This window comes from Antedon mediterranea, chromosome 10 (genome assembly GCF_964355755.1).
Source record: "Antedon mediterranea chromosome 10, ecAntMedi1.1, whole genome shotgun sequence".
Taxonomy (NCBI): Eukaryota; Metazoa; Echinodermata; class Crinoidea; order Comatulida; family Antedonidae; genus Antedon; species Antedon mediterranea.
In genome coordinates this window covers 20,441,283-20,468,483 of record NC_092679.1, presented here as the reverse complement: position 1 = coordinate 20,468,483, position 27,201 = coordinate 20,441,283, and the positions used below count along the sequence as shown (strand labels likewise).

Sequence of the window (27,201 nt, the reverse complement as noted above, 5' to 3'; positions counted from 1 at the left end):
GAATACGAATAGGCAAGGGCTATGATTCAACGTTTCGATGTACAGCAGTTATTTTAAATTTGTTTTTAGTTTAAAAAAAATCCAAATTACTTTAAAATACCATACCATATGTGGATGACTGGTTTAATTTGTTTTTTAGTTTGCGTTAATGGGAGCAATACTGTTAATTATGATTGTTAACTGAGGCTATTCAAAGAGATTGTCCACGGATCACTGCAGTGCATTTTACAAATTAACAAATATTTACCATGAATGATACAATCCATTCGGTAAATTACAGTACTGTACGGTCTTCAACTTCATTGAACGTAACACTTTTCTAAATTAGCAGAAAACGTTCTTAATTAAAGATTTGATTGGTGTAAATTTTTAAAACACACATGTGTAAAAAAATGTACAGCCTGGATAGTTTTCTTATTTCGCAAAACTCTACTGTAAAATAATATTCCACCTCAGAAAAATTCAGAAATTTAAATACAGAGTTTATTACAATACTAACAACCGTATGTAGTAGACAAACCAAACATACTGTATGTTAAACAGTGCAGATTGTACTGTAGGGGCCCGTTTGGACAGGTTGGAATTTACTGCTTATTCCCGCTGTGCAGTAATTAAATTTTGTCTCCGATAGCTATAAATACAAACGAAGAAAAAAGGGATATACTGCACAGTATATAGTACAGTAATTCCACTTCGTACACCTCTTAATCAGTAGTGTGATGTGGGAGCAGGTGGCCCAACAATACAGCTCAGTACTAATTCTTAGATATTATTCCATATGAATACTGTAAGTATCACTGTACATTACATTTGACTTTTGACAATGTGTACAGCAGCTACAGTACAGAACTACTACTTAGAAAACATACTACTGTACTATACAGTAACTATAATCATGGCATGGCAACAGAGTACAGTATTATGTCAGTGGAGAGGAATTCCCCTATGAGTACCACAAGGGCTACAGTTTGTTTACACACACTTGATAGCATGAACAGTTTTAATTTACTTTGAATAATGTTGGCTTATCTTAAAATCTGTCCAAATTACGCCTTTCACTATTTGGAGTCTTATCTTGTGTCTAGATCTTATTAATAATGTAAACACAAGTTTACTAGCTGTTAGTAAATTGTACTATACAGGCTGGTGACTAAGATACTAGTCTTACAGTAGTATTTTGTGACTACTGTACCTTACTGTACCTGGATAACTACCATCCCTCTCTGAAGATAGGGCATTTACTACTACCTGTAAAAGAAGAAAACAGTTGACCACCCCTTTGAAATGATGGGGTTGTCCACAAACCTCCCTGATTTTATATTGTCATGCTACTGTATGGAAGGCCAAAATGTATGGAAGGCCAACAAGTAAAAATGTTTGCATCAACTTATATCAGTTATCGCTCAACAACATACTCTACTGTAGGAACTAATTTCTATTCTACCATGGATAAGTTGAATACAAATATACATCCTGTATAAAAGTCATTCTAAAAAAGGTCAAATTTCCTGGCTGTATCTGAAGTAACCTCCGACAAAGTTCATAAGCAACCAACCATGACCATTTCTCTCATCATTCTTATGATAGGTTAAACTGTAATTCAGTTCAGTATCTCAATATATTCCCAGTGTAATTCCCAGGTCAATTGTTTTCATTTGAAAATAACTCCTAATTAAAGTAATGAGAAAGAGGCAGCCTTATTGCTTTGACAAAAGATCTGATTTCAGTTCTAGCTTTTAATTTATATCATGCTTTTAAGTTAACTGTATAAACTATTAAAATGTCATGTTTTATCTTTTGTGTCATACAGTACACAAACTGCAATGTTAATATGATACAGAGCATTTATTTATGTCATAACAAACTTATTGTATGAAAATAAACTGTTTCAACTTTACCATTTTGTGATTAATTGTCACTGTTTGGACCACAAGAACTATAGTATGGTATCACTGTATTAATCTGATTTTAAGCCTTTTTTCTGAAACTGCAAGTACTGAAAAGTGGACTACAGTAATTGATCATGTTCCTACAGTACAGCAATGTACTGTAGGGTAGGTACTGTATGTGTAGATTGTACTGATTGTCTCATTTTGTAGCTACTGTACTGTACAGTACATGTGTATGGTACATGGTGCTACACAGTACTGTAAAATCTACACTACAGTACAATAACATTACATCATTTCATGTGGAGTACTGTATAAGTAAATTGTACAGTAGATTGATTGAATTGATTGAAATATATATTTATACTGGGTAACCTCTTCAGTCAAAGACTGGTCTCCCAGAGGGCCCAGTTGGTGATCAGTGGCTGTGATGTACTAATACACCGGGGTAACCCCCTACTCGTCTCGAAAGATGTACTAGGTTCTAGGTTTATAGTCCTTATCCGAGAAGACTCGTTCTACCACCAGAACCATGGAGTGAGTGAGCCTCGAACCCCTGCCAATGTTATGGCTATGTAATGACGGTTCCACTGTCTTAACCGCTCGGCCATTCACTCACTCACTGTACAGTACGTACATTTAAATGGAGTACATTGGAGTGGGAATACAGTAAGAACATTTAAGTGGATTAAATTAGCTCTAATTTATAGTTCCATGCTCTGACCTAGACTATTCTTCTTACCAATAATTCTGGATATTAACGTTTTTTATCTAGATATTGTGTTATCAACAATAGAAACACACCTTTTGAATACTTTAAACCACAGTGATCTACAGAGTGTATATTGTATTAGCTTTACTTATTTTCTACAGGCTTTGATATACTTATATTTATTTGTTACTAAATTCTATCTAGTAAACTCATACAGTCAGTAAAATAGGCATCGTCAACATGGTGGATTATACAAAACAAATGACAAAATTGTTAAATCATTGGGTTTTTCTAAATAAAAATAATATAATACGCATGTTAAAAGTGGTAGAATTCAGTAAAAAACAAGCCTACAGTATTCTAATAAAAAAAAATCTTATACAGTACAGTGTGATGCTTCACTGTAGGTACAGTAGTGGCACTGTTGGCCACTGAGAACAATTCTGGTACTGTACCTTGCAGTATTACAGAGCCAGGATAAAGTATGAATTAACACCTGGCCTAGGATTTGTAAAAGCAAGTACAGGTATATTATCATTAGCCACCACCAAGCTTCATTTCAATTTATTTACAGTACTTACTGTACAAAAAGTATCCAAAGAAACATTTTCTTAATATTAATTATACTAATGTAACCTTTAAACCTTAGTGAAATGTTTAGGAGGTTGTTATAAAACATTATAATAGTACAATCTGTGCCGCCATCAGTACCAATAAAAAAATAAAAGCCTCACTTTACGAATGCTTAGAAACCAGCACCTGAACAAGCATGTTTATAGAAATCTAGCGTCAACGTAATTGATTTAATGGTTTTCATGCATAAGATTAATCATTGTATTGTGCTTCATTTTTCAACATTCATTCTCTTGGAGATGTGATACAACTGAGCAGCATGGCGTTTAATGGAGCTACATTAGACTTAGAAGAAATCAGGTTTTTAAAATAATTATTTTAAATATTTATATTAATATTATTATTATGTACAGTATGTTTGACTGCAAGCTCTTGTAATTCTTCGGATTGTTGGAGATAATAAAGTTTTTTATGTCTTATGTGTTATGTAATATGTCTAACCATCATCATGCTCAGCGGTTTTCTTTTTTGTGATCCGTGTTTGTGAAGAAAATTCGTACAGCAATTAAGTTTGCTTGGTTTAATCCTGGGGTCCCGTTAGCCATTTGAAATCAGCATTGCTGACTCTTATGGCAGCCCTGCATCTAGTATCTGCCTTTCCTCTGGTGAAGGTTGGCACCGGACGAGCGAAGCCCTTGATCAATGTAGGACCAATCAAGGTGTTTTAAACAATCCTGGCTTTGTTTGTATCAAACCTGTTATTGGCGGTAATTATCGCTGTTGGTTTCTTATATAAAATAAAATAAAATAAAAATAAAATAAAGAGTTTTGTTATATTTATTTGTATTGTACTGTATTATGTTTTTAATTGACGAAATAAATAAAATGAAAATGAAATACATGTTTTAGTTTACATTATACTGTACTGTATAGTACAATGAAAGAAGAACTTTAGCAGAAGAAAAAAGCAAAAAGGAAGAAAAACAAAATTTAGTCTTTAGATCTCAGGTCATCGTCTGCAGGACAGGAATGTTGATTATTAATTAAATTTTTAAAATTATTTTATTTTTTTTATAGGGAATTTTTCTTTGGTGGGCGAAAGCGCAGTAGCAGTGCTGGTGGCGAAGGAGGCAGCCCCCCTAAGCGTGGAAATCGCCTTAGAAGATCGCTAAGCATGAAGAAACTAAGGCGGAGTTTTAGGCGGAAAGAATCGCGTGTCCCAACAGCGAGTAAACCTCACCAATGGCAGCAAGACGAAAAACTTGTACGTGCTGGCTCGTGTAATTTTTCCGTTAAAGTAAGTAATTTCTCTACTCAGTAATTTGTAATTTTCTTCTAATATTGCAAGAAATACTGTACAGCATACATTAACAAAATATATTTATAAACAAGGGACTATACTGTACAGTTTTTTAACTATAATTACCGGTGCACCACGCAGTTACAATGGATACTGTACTGTAATTCTGTAATTATTGCGGGATAAAATGCCTCCAACCAGACTCGAATCTGACCAGAACAACATCATAACTATTTTTTATATTGTAAAAAATACTGTATAGCTACAAAATATGAAAAATATGGGATTACAGTACTGTACAGTGTTTTAACTGTAACACCACACAGTTACAATGGATATACTGTAGTCCCATAAAATGATTGCGGGATAAAATCTGACAACAAGAATCATCACTATTACTCTCCATAGAGGCTTCATGTTTAAAGAAGTTAAAATACCTGTCACATAATTAACAATATACAGAACATTGATGGCATTATTTATAAAAATCACAAAACATTATTTTATTTTTGTTATTTTTTCAGTACCTTGGATCTGTCGAGGTGACAGAATCACGTGGTATGAATGTATGTGAAGATGCAGCAAAGCTTTTAAGAGAGGTTGGTCTTAGAATATTAATATCAAACAAAAAAATGTGATGTGCCTATGGACACAATGTTGTCATATTATCACTACCATATTTGGGCATATCACTACCATATTTGGCATATCACTACCATATTTGGGCACATCACACTTGTTTTATCAAACTAGTTTGATAGTGTACAGTAGACAGAGCTTAAGATTATTGCAGTTTATGAATTATTTTAGGTTGTTTTGAATTCACTGTGTAGGAACATAGGATTTCTTCAAGCTACAGTAAATGGTGGCAATTAGTGATGCTGCTCATTTCAACCATTTATGATGCCTACTTAGTCACATTTTCTACCCAGCCTAAATGATTATTGAGGGTTTTTTTTCAACAAGGATAACTCTGCTCCTACCTGATAGAAGTCTCTTAATAAGCCTTTTCATATCCACTGTATACTGTACTGTCAAGATTTATGCAATGTTATACCCACTCTTGCCCCCCTTGGTTTGTTTTCATTCACCCTTGGCCTTTCTAATATACAGTAATGACATCACAAAATGTTAACATTGACATTGACTATTATTATAGTGAGTTACATAACTTGGTTTTGTATAGTGAGTTATATAATTGGTTACATGTTGTATAGTGAGTTATATAACTCGGTTTTGTATGATGAGCAGAATTTAATTTCTGTTTGGAATATGGGATGATCCCTAAAAGAAGACTCCAACTATTGTATATATTCTATACAATGTCACGATCAACGTTTATCTACCATTTAAGCGTCCGACAACTGTAAAAACATCCTTCTGACCTAACATACCGTTCTACAAACAGATGAACAAATGTTTATACATTGAGCATCAGCTTTCATTGGCTGGAATCCAGACGTGCTGTTCTGCACAGTTCAATGATAGAAGATAGGCTTATATGTTGTGAAATTTAAAACAGTTTATATCTATACTGTGTTGGTGTCGATACTGTATAAGTTCACGATTGGAGTATTTTGAGGGCATTTTGATATTTGGGTGCCAATTTCTTTAAAATGGTCAAGCTTTAGAGTCGGCAAGAGATCTTCCGGTCCTGACTAATACCACTTGAACGTTTAAAGCTATGTCTACACTATCAAACTAGTTTGACAAAGTGCCCAAATATGGTAGTCAAGTGATACGCTTAAATATGGTAGTGATATGACAACATCATGTCCATATATAGGCATATCTCACATTTTTTGTCACATAAAATTTGATGGTGTAGACAGAGCTTAAGAAAATATTTACTTCTACATATTGTTGAATGACTTGCCCCAAGTTATTGTCACTATCAGGTTTCAATTTTACAGTACGGTACTTTCATTGCCTGTACTGTAAAGAAATCAGAAAAATTATTTTAGCTCAAGGTATGACACGCCATGTGTGCCAAATTCCTTTTCTTACCAAAGTAAACAGCCAATTCGCTGTCTAGAATCTTAGACTAAAGAGCATTAGAGTTTTGATGTCATTTACCCATGCTGTGCATAGTCACATAAAACTCTTCTTGGTTGTGGAATACTTATCACCATATTATACACACGATTCTACTTAGCATCAATCTTTACGACAAAGCTGTTTAAATTTAAATTGCTCCGGATGTAGAATTTTACTTTAGAATAATAATAATAATGTTCCACATATTGCATCCTACTACTAATCTATTTGATTATTTAAACAATTTATATTGATATATTTATTTTTGTTTGGTATTCTTTTCGATATTTCCTTTATTGTTTATGTTTTGCTATTTCCGGGGGGAATTGTTATATTTTATTTATAATCAATCTAATCTGTTGATTTTGAAATAAAATATTTTAAAAATTGAAAAAAAAAAATTTTGACCCTTTTAAAGTCTCCAATTTTATATCCAAGGTTATACTGTGTGTGATACTTCCTTGTATTATTTATGTTTTGCTATATCCGGGGGAATTTTTATATTTTATTCTATATAATCAATCAGTTGATTTAGAAATAAAATATTAAAAAAATATGAATAAAAAATAATTATAATTTGACCCTTTTTAACTATCAATTGTGCATCCAATTGTTAATTTTGAAATTCTCTAATGCGTGGTTTAAAATTCCTAGATACAGACTGTATACAATGTATAGCTTTAAGGTTTATTGTTGTTTTGCATGACAATAGCCTACCACAAATGAAAAAGAAAGTCCATGAAGCTCTTTTCAAATGAGGCTGTGTGGAAACTACACACAATAGATTATTTATGCTGTTGGTTTTCTAGTAGTATACCAACACACAATATCAACAATGCGGCTTTATGAAATTTACAGACCAATATTTATTATGATAAATTGCGTAGTGAATTATTATGAATGAATATTTTCTATTTTTAAATATAAAACTAATTTTAAAATTTATCAAAAGGAAGTAACTGAAAAAAAAGACAACATTGTAGGTATCACTGACTGGATCTCAATGGAATACAATAAAAAAATAAGCAAAAGGCTATATCAAAACGAAATAAAGTAAAACAGGCAAAAAGAAATTGCTGAACTTTTGGGTAGTAGTACTAACCCTTCCTCAATTATATTATATTATAATTATAATATTTAATGAAAGTACCTGACTGTACTTAATGTACAGTACAGTAGCAGGTGTATATCATGATGTACTCCATTCATTTGTTGAGCTGGTAAAGATATCTTGTAGGAATAAACTTTATCCTACAGTAGAGAACGTCAATTAACTATTGTTTACCAGATACAATATTCACCTATCGCAATGTACTGTACAGTAGTGTATTTTCAAGAGAGTACTGTTGGCCATTACCAAATGTAATAAGCTCTTCTCCTCCCACGTGGTAAACTTTGAGGTCTCCCACACTAAACATGCTGTAGTACTGTACAGTACTGTAGGCCCACTTATTATTTGGGCTAGTGAAATATACAGCCAATTAGGACAGTGTGGAACCACAGTGCCAAACTTCAATACCAAATGTAAGCCTTTCTCCTCCTACACAGTAAAACGTTGAGATCTTCCACACTAAACATGCTTGAATAATTTATACTTGTTTTACTAATTATGGAATGCAATGATTTTCAAGGCTGTGGCATTACACAAATTAATTTCTAATTGTGAAATAAGGAAGGAATAATCAATATTTATCACAGATAAAACAAAAGTTTGAAACTGAATTTTTATTTGATATAAAATTATATTAAATATATTCTATTACTTCCTTTCTCAAGGCTCTATCAGAACATGTATTAATTATAGTATACAAAATAACCATGATAGTAGGGAGGTTTCGCAACCTTACGAATACGATAACGAAAACGGATACGTCATACATTTGTGAAACTTTTGAGCTGATCCCCATTTCATATTCGTAAAGGGTATTCGTGTTGACGAATATCACCAGTCATATTCGTAACTACAAAACGAGTATAGTTTTTGATCTATTTTGCACATTTTGCACATTTTGCATTTGAATCAGGAATGATTCATGATTATAATATAATTATAGATTTATTGAAAGTAATTTGCTAAAGTAATTTACTAAAATGCCAAGTCAATTTTGATAAATAGCAGTTTTTAAATTCCTCACTCGCTTTGATGTTACGCTAGGCCTAGGCAGCCAAGCACCAAGCAACACGTACCTGCGCTTCGCTCAAATTTACCGCAGTCATTTTTTGTACAAAATATTTCGTTGCCATGCGAAACAGATTTTTTTATGGCTTACGAAAACGAATACGTGTGCGTGACGTATCCGTTTTCGTTATCGTATTCGTAAGATTGCGAAACCTCTCTAATAATACTACTGTATATTATTAGCATTTTAATTCATTACAGATTTCCCAGGCTAAGATCACACTTTTATCTTCTTATTTTTGTGAATCTAATTTCTTTTGAGTCGGCGAACACACATGCACACATAAGTACTTCCTTTAAAAAAATTTATTACAAAAAATTATGTAAATTTATACTAAATGAAAATAAATCTATGGTGAAATTATTCATTATTATTATTATTATTACTTAAGCTGTGATTAATTTACCGTGCTTAAGAAGAAACAAAAAATACAATCTACTTCTTACCGGGGTGGATCCAGACCGGTAGCATTTAGTCAAAATTTTATTAATTTGATTTGATTTGTTTATATCATGTTAGCAATGCTGTAGCACTCCCATCCTGCAACTGGAGTAATATTACAGTGAAATTTATTTATACTATAGATTATTATAAATTTTATATTAACATTTTTAACAAGTATTACCTATTAATTATTAACAGGTCTTCAAATTCGTTTACAGTTTACAGTAATTTATCAATAGACAGAAACGTTCAGATATTTATTTTTAGATTATTGTAAATATAATAATATTTTTTGTTAATAAAATTAATAAATAGACTTTTCAGAAAAATGAAATAATGTTTTGATAATTAAATTACTAAAGTTACTAACAGTAACACTCTACATTGTGTTAAACCCATTAAAAAAAAAAAGGAAACAAATTAAGTAAAGTTTGTATGACATCATCAATTTCCAAGTACGGTAGTGATTACTGGTTTCCATATTTTTTGTTGAAAAATAGAACATAATTTATTTGGTGTTTTCTGCAGTTGATGAATAACAAAGAAATTTGCAATGTGATATTAATAATTCATCAGATATTTAAAGTTTCTCTGCTGGTGGTATTACACAGTATTGTCATGTATCTGTGGTTTTGTATTGGTAATGTTGAAAATACCAGTAGATATTCCAGATGGTATATGCATCAGAGCTCTGTATTTTAAATATGAATTCTTTTTGAATATTTCTCTGCTTACTGGTGCAGACAAATAAAGTGTTTGAAACCTTGGATAAAAGTTTCGTTCAATACAAACGACTATACATAGCAAAATATCATGCATAAAAAAAAGAAAATGTAAATGAATAAAGAGAACAAATTTTTTACAGTTATACAGTACAGTATTTGTACCAACTGTACAATTTTGCTAAATATACTGTTGTATCTCTCTGCAGGAGATTTGAATGTTTTTGCTTCATAAAAAAGTATTAAGTTTTGTTTTTAATATTCAATAATTCAGCCTGCAAAATTCCAAATTATTTCCAATTCTAACATGATTAAAAAAAATAAAAATTAATGAATAAAATAAATGAGATAATAATTATTTTTTAACATTCAGTAATTCGAAATAATATTTTGATTGTTTTTTTATTTTCTATTATTAAAATCTGCTTTAAATGACTGTGGAATGTCTGTCGTTGCTATTGGCAATTATCATCAATTGTCTGTAGGAATGACTGGCGTTGAATTACAGTACCTTTTGTTTGACCGACATTTTTATTCTCCGAGAGAGATTAGTTGTCAATTATGGACATTTTTATTCCTTAGGAGAGAGATTAATTTTCTATTATTGAACGTGCCATAGCGATTTACAGTAGAAGGGATTTTGTCTACATGTACTTGGGGTTGGGCTACAATACTTTGAACAGTGTCGCTCTTTGACTTATGTAATGTTGTCCCAGAATTATTTTGAGAGACATTAAATGAGTATTTATACATTCACCAAAACCGTGAGTCATAACTCAAACATTTTGTACTACATACAAGGCTCTGGTTTTTCATGCTGGCAGTATACACTTACAATAGTGTCGCTATATTCATTCCAAACCTATGCCAGACCTGTGAGACACCGTATTCTCATACGCTTAATATGACTACTATCAGTGACGTAACAAAGGTCCCTGTTTTAGCACTCCAACGCTGGTAGTTGCATGGGACTGCTCATGCTCTGGCGTCCCTTGAGCTCTGGGACCCCCTGAGTCTAGCCAGTAAGCGCTCATACCTGTAGCATATACATTTAGAGCATCAAACAACCACTCCCAATTTCATATCTAGTCTCCCTTTCTCCTCATTCCTCAACTTTTCTCTCTTCTCCTTTGATCCTATAGGACTAATGAATAAAGATGCTAATTAGGCAATTTATATTTTAGTACTGCTTTTAAAACAAACAGTATGACATGATTATAATGATATGCCTCACTGATGATCAAGTTAATATATGATGTGGTCAAAAGTTCAATCTGGTCTGTTGACATGTTTCAGTGATAATATCATGCCTACAGCAACAAGTCACATCTGACAAAAATATGTAAAATATGTTAATTAACTATTTGATAATGTTACTGTAAATCAAAAAGGTGTTGATACTGTCATATAGTGAATGAAGATGAGTTTAGAATTGTAGTGATGAGGAGAAAGATGAGTTTTTAAATGATGATGCCATTGTATTGATTGATATAAGACTAAGAGGATGATAATACTGTAGAGAGGTGATAATGAGAAAGACAAGATAATAATACTAATACTATATTGTGGTATGCAGTATGATGGAATTGATGTATGAGTTAATGATGTGAGAATGATGAAAAAATCTTACCATATTGGTATACTGTATGATGATGTGATGAGAGATGAAATTAGAAAATCATTTACAGTAAGTAGATCCTTACAATTTGATTGGTTGATTTTTTTCAATTGCCATGCATTAGTTTCTCCCACTTTACTGATTGAAAGTATTTGAAGATTTTAATAATTGTAGTAGAATATAGAAAGGACATTATTTACAAATACAATTTAAATTCTAAGTTTTTTATAAGCTTGAATATATAAGATTTATATTTTTTTATAGCTGGGAAAAAAAGTTATATAAATAACTATAATAATAATGTACTTTAAATGCAGTGCAAGTTTGTTAGTATTCTGGTGTGAACCATGACTAAAGTAGTAAACATACAACATGTTTCTTTTACAGTACAGTATTCTATTGCACTACCAACAATTCTGTTGTCAATTCAACTTATTGATTTCCTCAATAACTTCAGTTTGTAGGCCTACCTTTGAAATAGGATACAAATCTGTAATTTTACCATTTTCAATGGAAATCTGTTGAATGAGCAAATTTACCATAAAAGGGGACTTCTCATAAAATATGCATTATTAGTTTAATTACTGTGTATTCTTCTTTCAGGGATGATCTTCTTCATTATTATTAGTATAATAATTGTTATAGTTTTAATATACAGTAATGATTTCTAGTTATGATTCATAACTTTGTGATTTTAGTCGGAATACTAGAAATATTAATGTTTCATATAAAAGATCAGATTTTTAATATATACTTTTTTACTAACATTTTGCAGTTTAGTTGCAGAATCCACTTCCATAGAAAACCTGGCCATATACTGTACATGGCTGCAGTCACATGCGCAAATTTAAATTAGTGTTTACCAACTGACCGACATATTACTGTATAGTGAGCTGTAGAGTCGCGTTTGCATGTGACTAAAAGTTGGGACAAAATAATGATTTCCCTTATAAAAAGACAAAATAAACAGTTAAATTTAACCAAAAACCCATTGACTTCCTGATTATTTTTTTTTCAAAACGGCATATAAAAAAAATATTTTTAGGGGACAATAGATCTTTAACTTTGTTTAATTCAACATTTTTCTTGCAGAATGGAAAAAAGAAAGTACGGGCAATCTTATGGGTTGCATCGGACAGTCTAAGAGTTGTGGAAGAAGACGCTAAGGTTTGAACTATTATTTATCTAATGTAATTTGTCATTATACTTTATCATTCTGTATTACTTTAAATTCCTTCTTTCAATTCCTCTCATCAACCTGTCAAAATATAATCTATCAATAATTCACTATCTTGCTGACATTTAGTTATCTTGATTTGTTCCTTTATTATTGTATATTACTCAGATATCATATTTTATGAGGCGTGGATATAATACCTCAGAGTGAGCTTAGAAATAAAATTACATTAACAAAAATTACCAACCAATATAGTAAAGGATTAATTAAACGATAGTTACACAGTACTAATAAGGATGATAAAAAGGTAATTACTGTAGAGGATGTTATCCCTTCCTTGTTCTTTATACTGTTTTAAAGATAATTGTTTGCTTTTTTTTCTTCTTTTATTAATTTCTTTTCTTCTCCTTCTTTTCTTTTTTCCTTATCCTTCTTATCTTCTTTTCTTCTTCTTTTCTTCTTCTTTTCTTCTCCTTCTTTTCTTCTTCTTTCTTCTTCTTCTTTTCTTATTCTTTTCTTATTCTTTTCTTCTCCTTCTTTCCTTATCCTTCTTATCATCTTTTCTTATTCTTTTCTTCTCCTTCTTTCCTTATCCTTCTTATCATCTTTTCTTATTCTTTTCTTCTCCTTCTTTTCTTCTTTTCTTCTTTTTTTTCGTTTCCTTCTTTTCATCTTTTCTTCTTCTTTTCTTCTTTCTTTTCTTCTTCTTTTCTTCTCCTTCTTTCTTCTCCTTCTTTCTTCTCCTTCTTTTCTTTTCTTCTCCGTACCAATAACATTCCTTTTCTGTTCCGTCCCTCCCATCCTATTCGAGAACTAAGCATCCTGATTTTTAAGATACTTTGTACATAGACATCTTGCCCAAACCCCCTCCCCCACCCACCTTTCTTTCCTCCTTTCAAATCCCTCCGTTATCATACATCTTCCCTGAAGCTATGATAACGCTACATTACCACACTACAAAAGATACCTTAACCTCCCATACCCTATGACATTAAATCTGGCATTATGTAAGAAATATACTGTATTAATGCTTTTAAATGGATGAAGCCAATTTATCACTAATAGCCTTTTAGCTTTGGTACGTAAAAGATATTTGTATATCCTTTACGTTTAAATGTCTATATGTACAAGGGTCAAGATTTACTAAATGGAATATACATTCAAATCTACAATAAACCATCGGTTTTTTTTTCAAATAAAAAAAAATGTTTTGCATAATAATTAAATTAAAACATGGAATAAATAAAACAATGACTAAACAGTAATTTACTGTAGATAAAAAAAAAAAATGTTTACATATAAAACATTTTCAAAAATTGTCTTTCATGACAAGAAAATAATACATATAAAATACATTGGAAAAAATGTAAATACTTACAAAAAACATTTTAATAATACTATTTGTTTAAAAAAACAATGCATGGTTTATTGAAATATTCTAAATTACACTTTTTTAATATTAATCATAGAAGAAAGAATAATTCTAATGCTGTACTGTAGTAAAAAAAACATTTTATAAATATTTTCTTTGCAATTTTCATTAAAATTGGACATTTTATACATATAATAATGAAATGTATCTTGGTGTTTGACCTTTTTTCAATTTCAACTGATTTAAACAAAGTCATTTTCATCTGAAAGTCTGATGTTTTTAATTAATTAACGTATTTCCATAATCATTTTAAAAACCTGGATTATCTTTTAAATTTAGATTGAAATGTTTTAAGATTAAAACCTGTTACCACTTTCAAAATTAATCCATGATGCTTTACAAATTACTTATTTTATGGCTTTGTCGAGGAACAGGAAGAACGCAGAAGAACAAGTTTTTTCATTACCGAAATAAAGATGATTAAAATTATTATGATTGACTGGTTGTGGCCATCCATTACATGGATGAGAATAAGTCATGACATAGAGTTATCCATTATATAAATGAGAATAAGTCATGACATAAATTAATCCATTATAGAGACGGGATTAAAGTCATGACATAAATTAATCCTTTATAGAGATGAGAATAATTCATGACATAATTAATCCATTATAGCCTATGGGATTATTAGTCATGACATAAATTAATCCATTATAGAGATGAGAATACTGTAAGTCATGACATAAATTAATCCATATAGAGATGAGAATAAATCATGTACTGTATTGATAATCCTATTGTAAATTTATCCTTTTTATTACTGGGACGTTTCAAGTTATCAGGCGTTTCTCATAAATTTGAACCAAATTATAATTTTGCTTAGTTTATGTTTCCGTAGTGTTTAATCCATTTCCATGCGTCAATAACTGGACCGAATTTTCTGTAGTTTGTAGAAAACATTGACAATAATGTTCAATCTCATTTTTATAATTTTAATCTACAACTTACATATGAGAATAAACACAATTTTGCATAATTAATTTTATTACTGTATACAATTTTATTGATAAATGCTACATATTGCTTAATATTACCAGCCTACAGTAGTGTCAGCTTTCGACATTGTATAAATTTACTTTTTATTAAATCTTCAATATCATTTTAATTAGCATTTGATATTATAATCTCCTATTTATACAGTATACAATATCCTGCATATGAATATATTGTTATTGTATTGTTATGTAAATTTCTACATGTCTTTATTGTCAAGATAATTGCCAAAATAATATAATTATAATATTCAGTTTATAAAATTAGGTTTTGACAAAAGGCGGGCTAAAGAAAAACATTATATTACAGGCACTAATTAATTATTATATAAATATTGTCAATGAATACATTTTTTTTAATGGAATATTTATATTTTGATGTTCAGTACTGTACCTTCTTCAGGTAAATAATTTTGAAAATAAAAAAGTGAATGCCTATTAATTAATTAAAATTATTGGAATATTAAAATTACAGACTCAATTAGAAAACATTTCACAAAAATATTTTTTCAGGGCGACAATATATCTTTAATAAAAATAAATATCAATTAATCAATCAATCAAATATTGAACAAAAAGAGAAAACTAAAAACAGCTATACTATAAGTATAGTAATATATAATTATATATAATTACTTTCTTTGTCTTTGTAGGGCCTTCTTGTAGACCAAACGATTGAAAAGGTATCATTTTGTGCACCAGACCGTAACCATGACAAGGGCTTCTCCTACATCTGTCGAGATGGTACCACAAGAAGATGGTTGTGTCATTGTTTTCAATCTTTACGAGATCCAGTGAGTGAAAATGTTGCAATGAAGAAAATAGTTTTTTTTTACTTATGAATTTCTGAATGCATACTGTATGTATGGAATGCCATTTGTCTAGATATCCAGACTTCGTTAATTACTACTTAATTCCATATCGTAAAATACTCTGGGCTAGCAATTCTGTTATCCCCAATGGGCTAGTAACAAATGATGGGCTAGTAACAAATGATGGGCTAGTGACATTTTAACAACACAAAACCTATACAATATTTAGTAAGTATAGGTGCAGTATATAATTTTGTATATTTCAAACTAGTAATAGGCTACGGCTAAACCAATGCGCAAAAGAGTTAGGAATTTAATCAAACCTAGACGGATTGAGAGAAGTTGGCTCTTCAGATAAATCTTGAACTCCTCAGGTTTTGCATTCATACTAGGCTGAAATATACTTTAATTATGCAAATATCCATTTTTTCCTCCAAGGAGCATAAACGGGATGCACACAAGAGGTAGATATAATATACAATATGCACTGTAAAATACAAACATAATAAATTACGTCCCTATGACGCTGTTTGTATGAGTTGACTATGCATATGCTGCCATTAATATCGTACTAATGTGAGCTAGCGATGCGTTCTTAATAAATAATTCTATTTAAGAAATCAGATTTGTTGATTCTTAAGATGGAATGGATTCTCAAAATTTGCAAAACATGCCTGTAATAAAACATTTTAATAAGATTCTTTATCATAAATTAAGTAAACCCTCTTTTTAGGACATTCAGAGAACACCCTATTAACTGGACACTTTCTCATGGAAGAGCGTGGGGCAATATGTTTTAACACTACAGCCAACCCCTATCAAGGGGACACCTCTAAGAGTCACTTTGTTGGGTCTCTGTCCCTTTAATGTTCTACATATTTTTTTTTTTTTTAGGGGGAAAGACTTAGCCATGCTGTTGGTTGTGCGTTTGCAGCTTGTTTAGAAAGAAAACAGCAACGGGACAAACTATGCGGGGTCAAAATAGAATTTGACGTCAACAAAACAACTTTCACACGACAGGGATCATTCCGGCAGGCGACGATGACGGAACAACTTGCAGAAGCGGAAGAAGAGAGAAACAAAGAAAATGGAGGTATGGTATAATACCACAATTGGGGTGATTCCAGAGGGCGCTGTTTAACAAATGGCAGCTAACCACCATTACTGTAAAAGTGGTGTCGACCAATGCAACAACAAATGTTACCATGTCATGATACAGTACAGTATATCCTTATCCAGGCTTAATGGGACAGGGACAGAATATATGAACTTTGACCTTTGACCTCAGAGATTACCATTACTGAAAGCTCAAGTGTAACAATAAACAGAAATTTGCATAAATTTCTCATAGAAATAATGAAAGTTATTTGAATACAGTAAGGTTGCACAAAATTTGAAATTCAGATTTAGCTGTTTCTATAGTTTGTGAGACAAGTACATACTTTGATAGAACAGATCAAAATTATAAAATGCAAATAACATGCATACATTTGCACCCATTTATACAGTATATTTAAAAGAATTGTCTATTTCGTGCCTAGCTTTTCTGGATAAACCAACAATATCCTTTTCTCATCGAAGAGCAAGATTGAATCTCCCTCTCCACAAATGGTACAGTAGCAGTTCTTGGAAAATCTACCTTCTTTTTTTCCCCCCTCCTCTATTTTGTTTATATCATACTGTAAAGCAAGGAAATTGCTCTATATGTACAGTACCTAAATATTGTACATAATTTTTTTTAGATAATAACATTTTGAGAATATTATTGTCTATCAATCAGTCACGTTTCATAAATACATTAAAAAAAAGTACAAGTTTGATGCGTCTTCGACCTACATTATCTTGTCTTATCTACCTTGAGTCACTACTGTATCTCTCCTTGTGAATGTATTTTTCATAATGAAGTTGATGTATTAATCATTGTGTTTACCTGAAACTGAATAGCTTAATCTATCCCATGGGGAAAGAATTACGCCTTAAAATTTAATGGTATAGCCAATTATAGGATCATTATTAAACAATAGTGTTTTGGGTTCAATAGGCTATGTCATCCAGACTGTAAACAACCTGTCTAGTTTCTAATATAGGCTACATCGTCCAGACACTATTACTATTAGCTAAAAACTACCCATATTAATTTAGTTATGTCCATTTTTAACAATAATATGGTCTTATTTATTTATGTTTATTTTTATATATAATATATATAATACTGTATGGTCTTTTTTTAACAATAAATGGTCTAATTTCAGAGACACAACCTGGTGGTGCGTCGGTAAATCCTTACGCCATTCCTCGACGCCACGCGCCAGACTCGTTACTTCAACGCCAAGGGTCATGTCGTTTATTTCCGGCATTGGACACCCAGTCACCCTTCAAACGGAATTTATCGTTACGATTGAACGAACTGCCCTCAACGTTGCAAAGGCAGCAGCAGTCGTTGCACACACACACTGAATGTGAGTATTTTGTTATGGTATACTATATGTTGCACGCTATAGTAGAATCTATATTAATGGGATACCTTTTGGGTCTCAACGAAATGTCCTCTAAATAGGAGTGTCCCCTGAATCGTTTGATTCACAGAATAGTACTAAGTAGTGTCCCTGTAAAAGGGTTTCCCTTATTAATTGGGTGTCTCCTGAATAGAGGTGTCCCCTGAATAGAGGTGTCCCCTGAATAGAGATCCCCCCTTGAATAGAGATCCCCCCTTGAATAGAGGTGTCCCCTGAATAGAGGTGTCCCCTGAATAGAGATCCCCTCTTGAATAGAGGTGTCCTTTGAATAGAGGTGTCCCCTGAATAGAGATCCCCCCTTGAATAGAGGTGTCCTTTGAATAGAGATGTCCTTTGAATAGAGGTGTTCCTTGAATAGAAGTGTCCATTGAATAGAGGTGTCCTTTGAATAGAGGTGTCCATTCAATAGTGGTGTCCTTTGAATAGAGGTGTCCTTTGAATAGAGGTGTCCATTCAATAGTGGTGTCCTTTGAATAGAGGTGTCCTTTGAATAGAGGTGTCCTTTGAATAGAGGTGTCCTTTGAATAGAGGTGTCCATTCAATAGTGGTGTCCTTTGAATAGAGGTGTCCTTTGAATAGAGGTGTCCCTTGTATAGATGTGTCCATTGAATAGATGTGTCCTTTGAATAGATGTGTCCTTTGAATAGAGGTGTCCATTTAAGAGAGGTATCCATTGAATAGATGTGTCCTTTGAATAGAGGTGTCCATTTAAGAGAGGTGTCCCTTGAATAGTGGTGTCCCTTGAATAGAGGTGTCCTTTGAATATAAGTGTCCCTTGAATAGGGGTGTCTCCTGAATAGAGGTGTCCCTTGAATAGAGGTGTCCTTTGAATAAGGGTGTTCCTTGAATAGGGATGTCCCTTGAATGGAGGTGTCCCTTAAATAAAGGTGTCTTTGTCCCCAAAGGAGGGATAGTGAATATATTGGCATAATCTAGTATGTATGTTTTATAAATGGATGATTTAGTGCTACCATAAAAAGAATGTTTCTTCCAATTGGTTGAAGCGAATAAATTTATTAAAAGCTTTTTGTGATGATAATATTAACATTATAAAATGAAAATATACTGATGCAATAAACACCTGTAATGTAGACATACGATACCAGTAACTGTGGCACTATAAGTTACAATATAAGCTGCTGTGTTGTGCCATTCGAACAGTTTCTTTTCTAATTCTCTTTCTTCAATGATTGTTATTTTTTTCACCTTTTTATGCAAATTTATCATTGCTCTTTTTATGCAAAGTAATCATTGCTCTTTTTATGCAAATTAATCATTGTTATTTTTATGCAAATTAACCATTGTTCTTGTAATGCAAATTGCTCTTTCTCAGTATCACCAATTCACAGCCCAACACACGAACAGAAAGAAGTTGCCGAGCATGAAGTTGAGGGTGGACAAACAGACATAGCTGGCATGTGTCAGGAACTGAGCCAGGGGCTATTCCAGCTAATACAGGAACAACCAGAGAACCAGCCATTGTCTTCCACACCGTTGGTCCAAAATAATAGGCCTCTGCCGCAAGGTAAGTAACCGTTTATAGGTAAAAGAAAACCAAAAATTCCCAAATTCACATGTTACATTATATCATAGACCATATATCTAACTTTTAATGTAACTTTCCATGATACTGCACACATGTGTGATACACTTAATAATATACACTAAGAATCGGTATATTTATAACACTTTTAATAAATTTAGGCGAGCAGTAAAGGTAAGAGGAAAACCACATAGCTTGTCTCAGATAGTATCTGTATGTATCCTGAGTAGAAACCACCCATTTGTTCCACGTGGAATAACATAGATTCTATATTTTTATTACCGTTAGCGCTCGTCTGTGTAAATTGGCCTTTATGTTATATATATGTCTATATCAGCACAGGTTGCTGACTTCATTAAGGGGCTACATAAGAAACAGTGGTTGGGTTGGAACATTGTGTGGCCTAAGATCATTGATTAAATTTGTTAATATGCAAGCATTGTACGAATACATTTTGAACAGAATAGTTACTCCACTGCTGAAACAGAAATTGACCCTGTTTAAACATACACTGCTTTTAGTGTTATAGTTACTTCAGATACTTGTCTGCACTGCACATTTTAAAATGTATTTTTCACAGTTGTGTCACACGCCATTATTTTATTAAGGCTTCTGCATTATTTATACTCTTGTTTTATTACCAGTTAAGTCTGTAATCGATATTTCACAGCAATACTTATGCGTCTCTCTCGTTTACGGTCTCTTCAATAATGCAGTAAAATAAAAATCCCAGCAGACATACAGTATACCTTTATGCTGAAACAGTTGCGTAAAGTTTAAAACGGTTTTCAAAATGAATATAATATTTCTGTATTCAAATGATTATAATCAAATTTTAAAGCCTATATCATTTCAAATTTTCATGTTAGAATTATGTGACTGTAGGATCTATTTTAAGTTTAAAATGGTTTTCAAACGTCATTTCAAATTTTCCTTTTAGAATTATGTGACTGCAGAATCTATTTTAAGTTTAAAACGATTTTCAAAATAAATATGAGATTTCAAATGATTATAAACAAATTTTAAAGCCTACGTCATTTCAAGTTTGCGTTTTATAATTACACGACTGTAGGATCTATTTATATGTTCAAGGCAGCTATCATAATAACATTACAGTTTAACACAAATAGCTTTTGTTTGTCAATCTCTTTGAGCATTTGAGACAAATTGCCTAATTAACGCAAAGTGTTATCACATAGAGGTCTTTCAATACAAGAGGATGTTTATTTTTACACATCCTCCATAAAGGCCAATTTACACAGACGAGTTGTAACGAATAACAAATATAGAATCTATGTTATTCCTTACGATTTGCACACAATGCGGACGGACGGTTTATGCTCAGGATATAGATACAGATTCTATGCGGGACAAGCCATGCGGTTTTCTGCTTACAATTACCGCTCGTCTGTGTAAATTTGGCTTAATACTGTTTTATAAAAATATAGTAACATCATCATCATTACCATAGGCTCTTTACATCATGTCCTTGTCTCGTCTCTACCAACTAAAGAAAGTTTATAAGGCTGAAATAATAATGATAATGCCACCTAATAGAAATGTTTCTAAAAAAGAATATATTTATGTGCTAAAAGTAACCCAAAAATGATGAATGAAGATGATGGTTATGTGTGTGGGTGTTAAAAGGGGAGGGGGAAGGGGTGTTGGGAGGAAGATGCACAGGATGTGTAATTGTCTTTCATGGAAAATATTCTGTGGGGGTGTATTAATAGCCTACAATACAAATTGTATTTACTTGGCAAAATGCTGTTACCGTTTCGAATAAAAACCTGGAGCGTTTATAGTTCAAGAGGGTTTTTAGGGGAATTTATTAAAGGGAGGCGTTTATTCGGGGGAAGTGTTTATTTTTTTGGGTGTAATATGGTATCGTGTATAATCAAATAAATACCTCCTGGATATGAAAAAGGAAAAAACACAATTAATATCAAGAAGTGATAAAAATACAGTAAAAATTGTATGGAAATACTTGGTTAATTGTAGATCATGGAATTGAATGAATTCTTCAACAAATCGAAATCAATATTGTATATAAATGTATGTGAGGGGGCGTTTATTCTTTACTCCATGGTTTATTCCAAATGATGTTCAGCTATGGGGGCATTTATTTGAGGGAGACGTTTATTCAAATAAAATGTTGTTAATTTGCTATGTTTGTATATGTATGCTTGTTTGTAAAGGTATATAAGTTTTTGCAAGTTATATAATTGTTTTGGGTAATTAAATACAGCACTGACAAACCATGCATATTGATTTTAGAGATTTTCAATATGGGCCAAAACATTAAATATCACACCCTCTTAAATTCTATCTGGTTCACTGCAGTTTGCCAAGCATAGCTCAGTTTCTGATTTATTTGCTATACACAAAACCAGGAAATTTTAAGATATTTTTTTCTTCTTTTAAAATTCCAATAGTAAAAATCATACAACATTCCTGTGCTATTTGCGGCCAATATCAGCTTACCAACTCACATATTTAATAAATCCTTTTGCAAATTTCAATAAAGGCAGCTGTTTAAATTACTGCTAGTGATATGCTATTGCTAGAGTTATTAATGGCCAAGAAAATTAATATGTCGCAGGTCATGGTTGATTTCCTCTAGGCAGCCTTGAGCTACTCTGTTCCTGAACAAAATTAAAGTTTACAATTGTAAATAATATGACGAATTGTTTAAAAAATATGTCATTACTATTTTTTGTGTTTTAAAAGTGAAAGCAATAAATTATTTTCGTGCCAATATTTTAAATTAAAACCTACTGTATGGCCAGGTATGTACAGAAGTCGCAGGGTATCTGAGTGGAAAATTTGGGTGTTGGATTATACTAGAATTTAATTATTAAAAGTTTCCATACTTCACATACAGTAAATTTGGTTGATGAGAAATTAGTAGTTGAGAAAGCGTAAAGGGTGATAAACAATTTGTTTAAAGGCCAATTCACACAGATAAGCGGCAAAGGTAAATAAAAATATATAATCTATGTTATTCCTTATGACCATTTAAACAAACGGAGCGGACGCGATAGATACAAATTCTATGTGGGACAAGGTACGAAGTTTTCCACTTACCACTCGTCTGTGTAATGTAAAAAAAATTGTCACATAAAGTTTCGATATTCACAAAGTTGAATGCAAAAACAGATAAAAATTTATTGTTAAAATTAGTAAAGTATGCTAATTTCTGTGGTGAAAACGTGTCTGTTACATTATATTTGAATTAAAGTTGATATGATCGTTTATTTACAGCTCATGTACAACTGCAACCAACCGCCACACCAATCAGACAAACAAATCCATGGGCGAAAGAAACCGAAACACAGAAAACAATAAACATGCCCGTTCACAAGTCGAACAATCCGTTTCTCGGACAAGAAGGAAACGGACACATGAACGGACACAACCCGGCCACGGGGAACACGGTGGTTGCAGCCCAAGTGCACTCAACGGTACCGCCTAATTACAACAATGCAAACAGCACGGGTGCGGACGCAAACCGAGTGCAGCAGAACGGGCTCGGCGGGAATTGGACGAACGATATGTCAAACAGTTTACCGGCAATGAAACCGGCGCCGCAACCAGAGAACTTTGAAGCCCGGTGGGAAGCATTCGGCGACGACACCAAACAAACCAGTGAGAACGCAAATAACCCATTCGCAAATGCTGTAAAAACGTTTGAAGTGAATCTATGATCTGAAAAACCTTTCTAACCGTAATTTTTAGATAAGAAAACAAAGAAACTATTTTGAATATTGTTATATTGTGGTGTATCTTGTTTTTAGCAATTTTGAACTGAATTTTACAAAGATGTACAGCCTTAAAAAATTGTAAAATTCTCCTGTGTGTAAAATTTATTGTAAAAAATACAAATTCAGTACAAGTTTTTGACTTAATTTGATAGTGGGTCAGGAAGTGTTTAATTATGTGACCTTAGAGGTCAGAGGTGAACTATGACTACCTTGATAGCAGTAATGGTTAAATTACAAAACTTTCAAAATGTTTAAATGCATAATAATCATTGAAATAATCAAAGACACTTTTTATGAATTTTCAACTTTTTGAAAATGTTTGACAATTTTTTCTAATGTGCGTATCTAACCTTGAATATTCTTATTTTGTTTTTTTATAAAATGTATTCAATAAAATAATTTGAACCATTTTCTTTTTTTAAATTCAAGATTTTAAAAACCATCATGCTAATTTAATTAATTTAAGTACAAACAGTAATATGGAGGTTTATAAGCAGTCACTGCAATAAACAGTAACAAAATGTAGTATACTGCAGTACCTGCAGTAGAATGAGTTTTACACAGTCCCTTATAGTTACAAATCTTGCAGTTGAAATTAGAAAAACTTTTGAATGAAGTTATATCATGGCGGTATAAATACATCCATGGTTATATTAATAAAGAACTACAGATTAAATCATGCAGTTGAAATTATGACAAAAATTAATTTTGTGGAGGCAAATCTAACATTGTTTTAGTTTTTCAACCTAGATATGAAATTGATGAACCAGCAGCATGCCATTTATTAAATTATTATTATTAGGTATTTTAAAAGTATCGTCTAACCAGAAATCAGGTAAACAAATTTTGAACAACAAACTTATGTCTTATGCTGATTTGTTCTAAGTTTTCATTTGACACGACCTTTAGGACAATGAATCACGCACATCGATCGCCGTCACAATATTCATTTATACATGACCTGTAGAATTTGTAAAAAGCATGTTTTCGGGAAAAAGTTTTGCTGGGCAAATACAGATTTTCCTCATTTTGTAATTGTACAGTTTAAACGACAAAGTAGAATCTACTATTAATTCTGAAACTACATTCCAGAGTGACGCCACATGAATTCATAATAATAATAACATAGTTTTGTAACCACTGTACACACGGACGTTAATGACAAATGTTTGTCGCGACACGTTTTCCTGTCGTTTAGGTTTGTATTTTTAATGTATAAGAGTAAAATACTCATAAAAAAAAGTTGATTTTAAAATATTATGTATTGATCTTCATTAAAATGGCAGCGAGAAGTAAAATTATATTTTATATATATTAAATATGCATGTTGTTCTTTTTAAAGGTATTTTAATAGTTAAACGTAATTAAGTTGAAACGTTTTGATTGCAAGATATTCATAATTAGCTCTCAACATTGTATTTTGTTTGTACAGTAACTGATTAACCACGATATGTATCTAAAGCTCTGTCCACACTATCAAACTATGACTAAAATGTGTGTGATGTGCCCAAATATGGTAGTTGTATTCTCAAATATGGTAGTGATATGACATCATCATGCCCATATATGGGCACATCACATTTTTTGTCACGTAGTTTGATTGTGTAGACAGAGTTTTAGAGTGATTGGCATATACTGACTCAGTTATAAGCACATGATGCATTTAGTTTAGTGACTCAATTATATGCCCATGCTATGTAAAGGGCACGTTTTTACGTGGTATGAGCACATGGCTTGGAAGTGTTGGCAAAATATTGTTTCATTGTCTTGACGACAATCGTTGGTGTATGTAATAATTTTTACATGTATGCATGTGTAATGTGCTTTTTTTACACATGTGTATGTATAATTTTTCTTTCATTTGCGAGTGTGTGTACCAATTTCGACACAAGTGGTACTGTAGGCTTTTACACGTATGTACGTGTAATAGCTTTCTACACATGTGTAATATAATTTGCCTTTCACCATGGGTATGTGTAACAGCTTATACACGTATGTACGTGTAATAGCTTTCTACACATGTGTAATATAATTTGCCTTTCACCATGGGTATGTGTAACAGCTTATACACGTATGTACGTGTAATAGGTTTCTACACATGTGTAATATAATTTGCCTTTCACCATGGCTATGTGTAACGGCTTATACACGTGTGTACGTGTAATAGATTTCTACACATATGTGTCATTTTCTTTTTACCCATGGATAAGTGTAACAGCTGTTACATGTGTGTACGTGTAGTTCTTCTACCTATGTCTATACAATGTAATTTTTATATATTGCTGTAGTGTTGTTTTTTGTATTTTAAATGCACTGTAAATCAATTTGCTTTTCACTGTGTTGTCATGACAATGCCTATAAACATTTATTATGTTTTACGTCAGGTGTAATAAAAAAATAAAATTAGAAATTTCTTCATATATTAGTATTTACCATTAAATTGGATACGTTGACATTAATGAGTTTTTTCATCCAGCATTTTTTTTTTCCTTTTCTAAAAACGGAAAGAAATTTCTCTTTTCTGTAACAGAATCAAATACTTCACAGATGAACTGCACAGAATTTTAAAGCTTTCTTTATTTGTTTTTTTTATTTAAGACTAACCTTTCATTTTGCACCATTTTAAAATTATTTTCAGGATGTTTTATTTAAATATTTTTAAATAAATCAAATTTGATACAAAACTATGAATATATTTTAGTTTGGTTTCCCATGATGGGTTTGCAATTTGTAATCAAAATTCTAGTTATTTTTAATATTTATGAAATTCTATTTGGTTTGGCTTCTGTATTATGCTTTTCCGTTATTGTTATGTAAGGCCATATTACAATCTAATTTTATTTTTTGTCGTTCTCTATAAATTTATTCGCATCATAGAAGCAAAATACAATTATTGTTTTAATTTTATAGGGGAAATATATATGTTGCCAACCAACGACCAACTCCTGCTCAGGAGACACCCTTATTAGGAGGACAATGTGGTGGGGGGGGGCAAAAGATGTCCCCTTAATAGGGATTCTACTCTTAAGCTCTGTCTACACTATCAAACTTTATGTGACAAAAAAATGTGATGTGTCCATATATAGACATGATTATGTCATATCACTACCATATTTGGGTATATCACTACCATATTTGGGCACATCACACTTTTTTTTGTCAAACTAATTTGATAGTGTAGACTGAGCTTTAGATATTTGTCTGCAAAACCAGGCTTGTACATCTTTGTCTTGAGATAATTATTGAGATTGGGGCCTACAGAAATGAGTTATTGATAATGATAACGAGTTAGGTAGTTAGAAATATGTTATTCGGGTTTTAATGTTTAAACTGCACAACAGGTGTATTATAATACTGTATGTACTGTATGGATTGCGTTTGTTCTTTATGACGATGAATAATTTTATTAATTTCTTGTAGCTTCTTATTTTTCTCTCACCTTGAATACCTTTTTTAATTCTTGTAAATAATGTGGTATAATTAGGGG

General features: G+C 31.9%; 2 protein-coding genes across 2 annotated transcripts in view; both read left to right on the top strand.

Annotated features, from left to right (window-relative positions):
• The window catches only part of LOC140061022 (uncharacterized), a 34,556-nt gene extending 30,233 nt beyond the window's left edge, over positions 1-4,323 (top strand). Inside the window, exon 19 of the mRNA XM_072107420.1 lies at positions 4,252-4,323. The gene's annotated coding sequence lies outside the window, so the exon portion shown is untranslated. The remainder of the gene's footprint in view (positions 1-4,251) is intronic.
• Positions 4,324-14,789: 10,466 nt separating this feature from the next.
• On the top strand, positions 14,790-27,061 carry LOC140061305 (protein numb homolog). Its single transcript, XM_072107814.1, has 6 exons — positions 14,790-14,804; positions 15,733-15,873; positions 16,786-16,984; positions 18,144-18,350; positions 19,741-19,932; positions 23,215-27,061. The coding sequence occupies exons 1-6, from the start codon at positions 14,790-14,792 to the stop codon at positions 23,655-23,657; spliced, it is 1,197 nt and encodes a 398-aa protein (XP_071963915.1). The 3' UTR covers positions 23,658-27,061.
• The last annotated feature ends 140 nt before the right edge of the window (positions 27,062-27,201 follow it).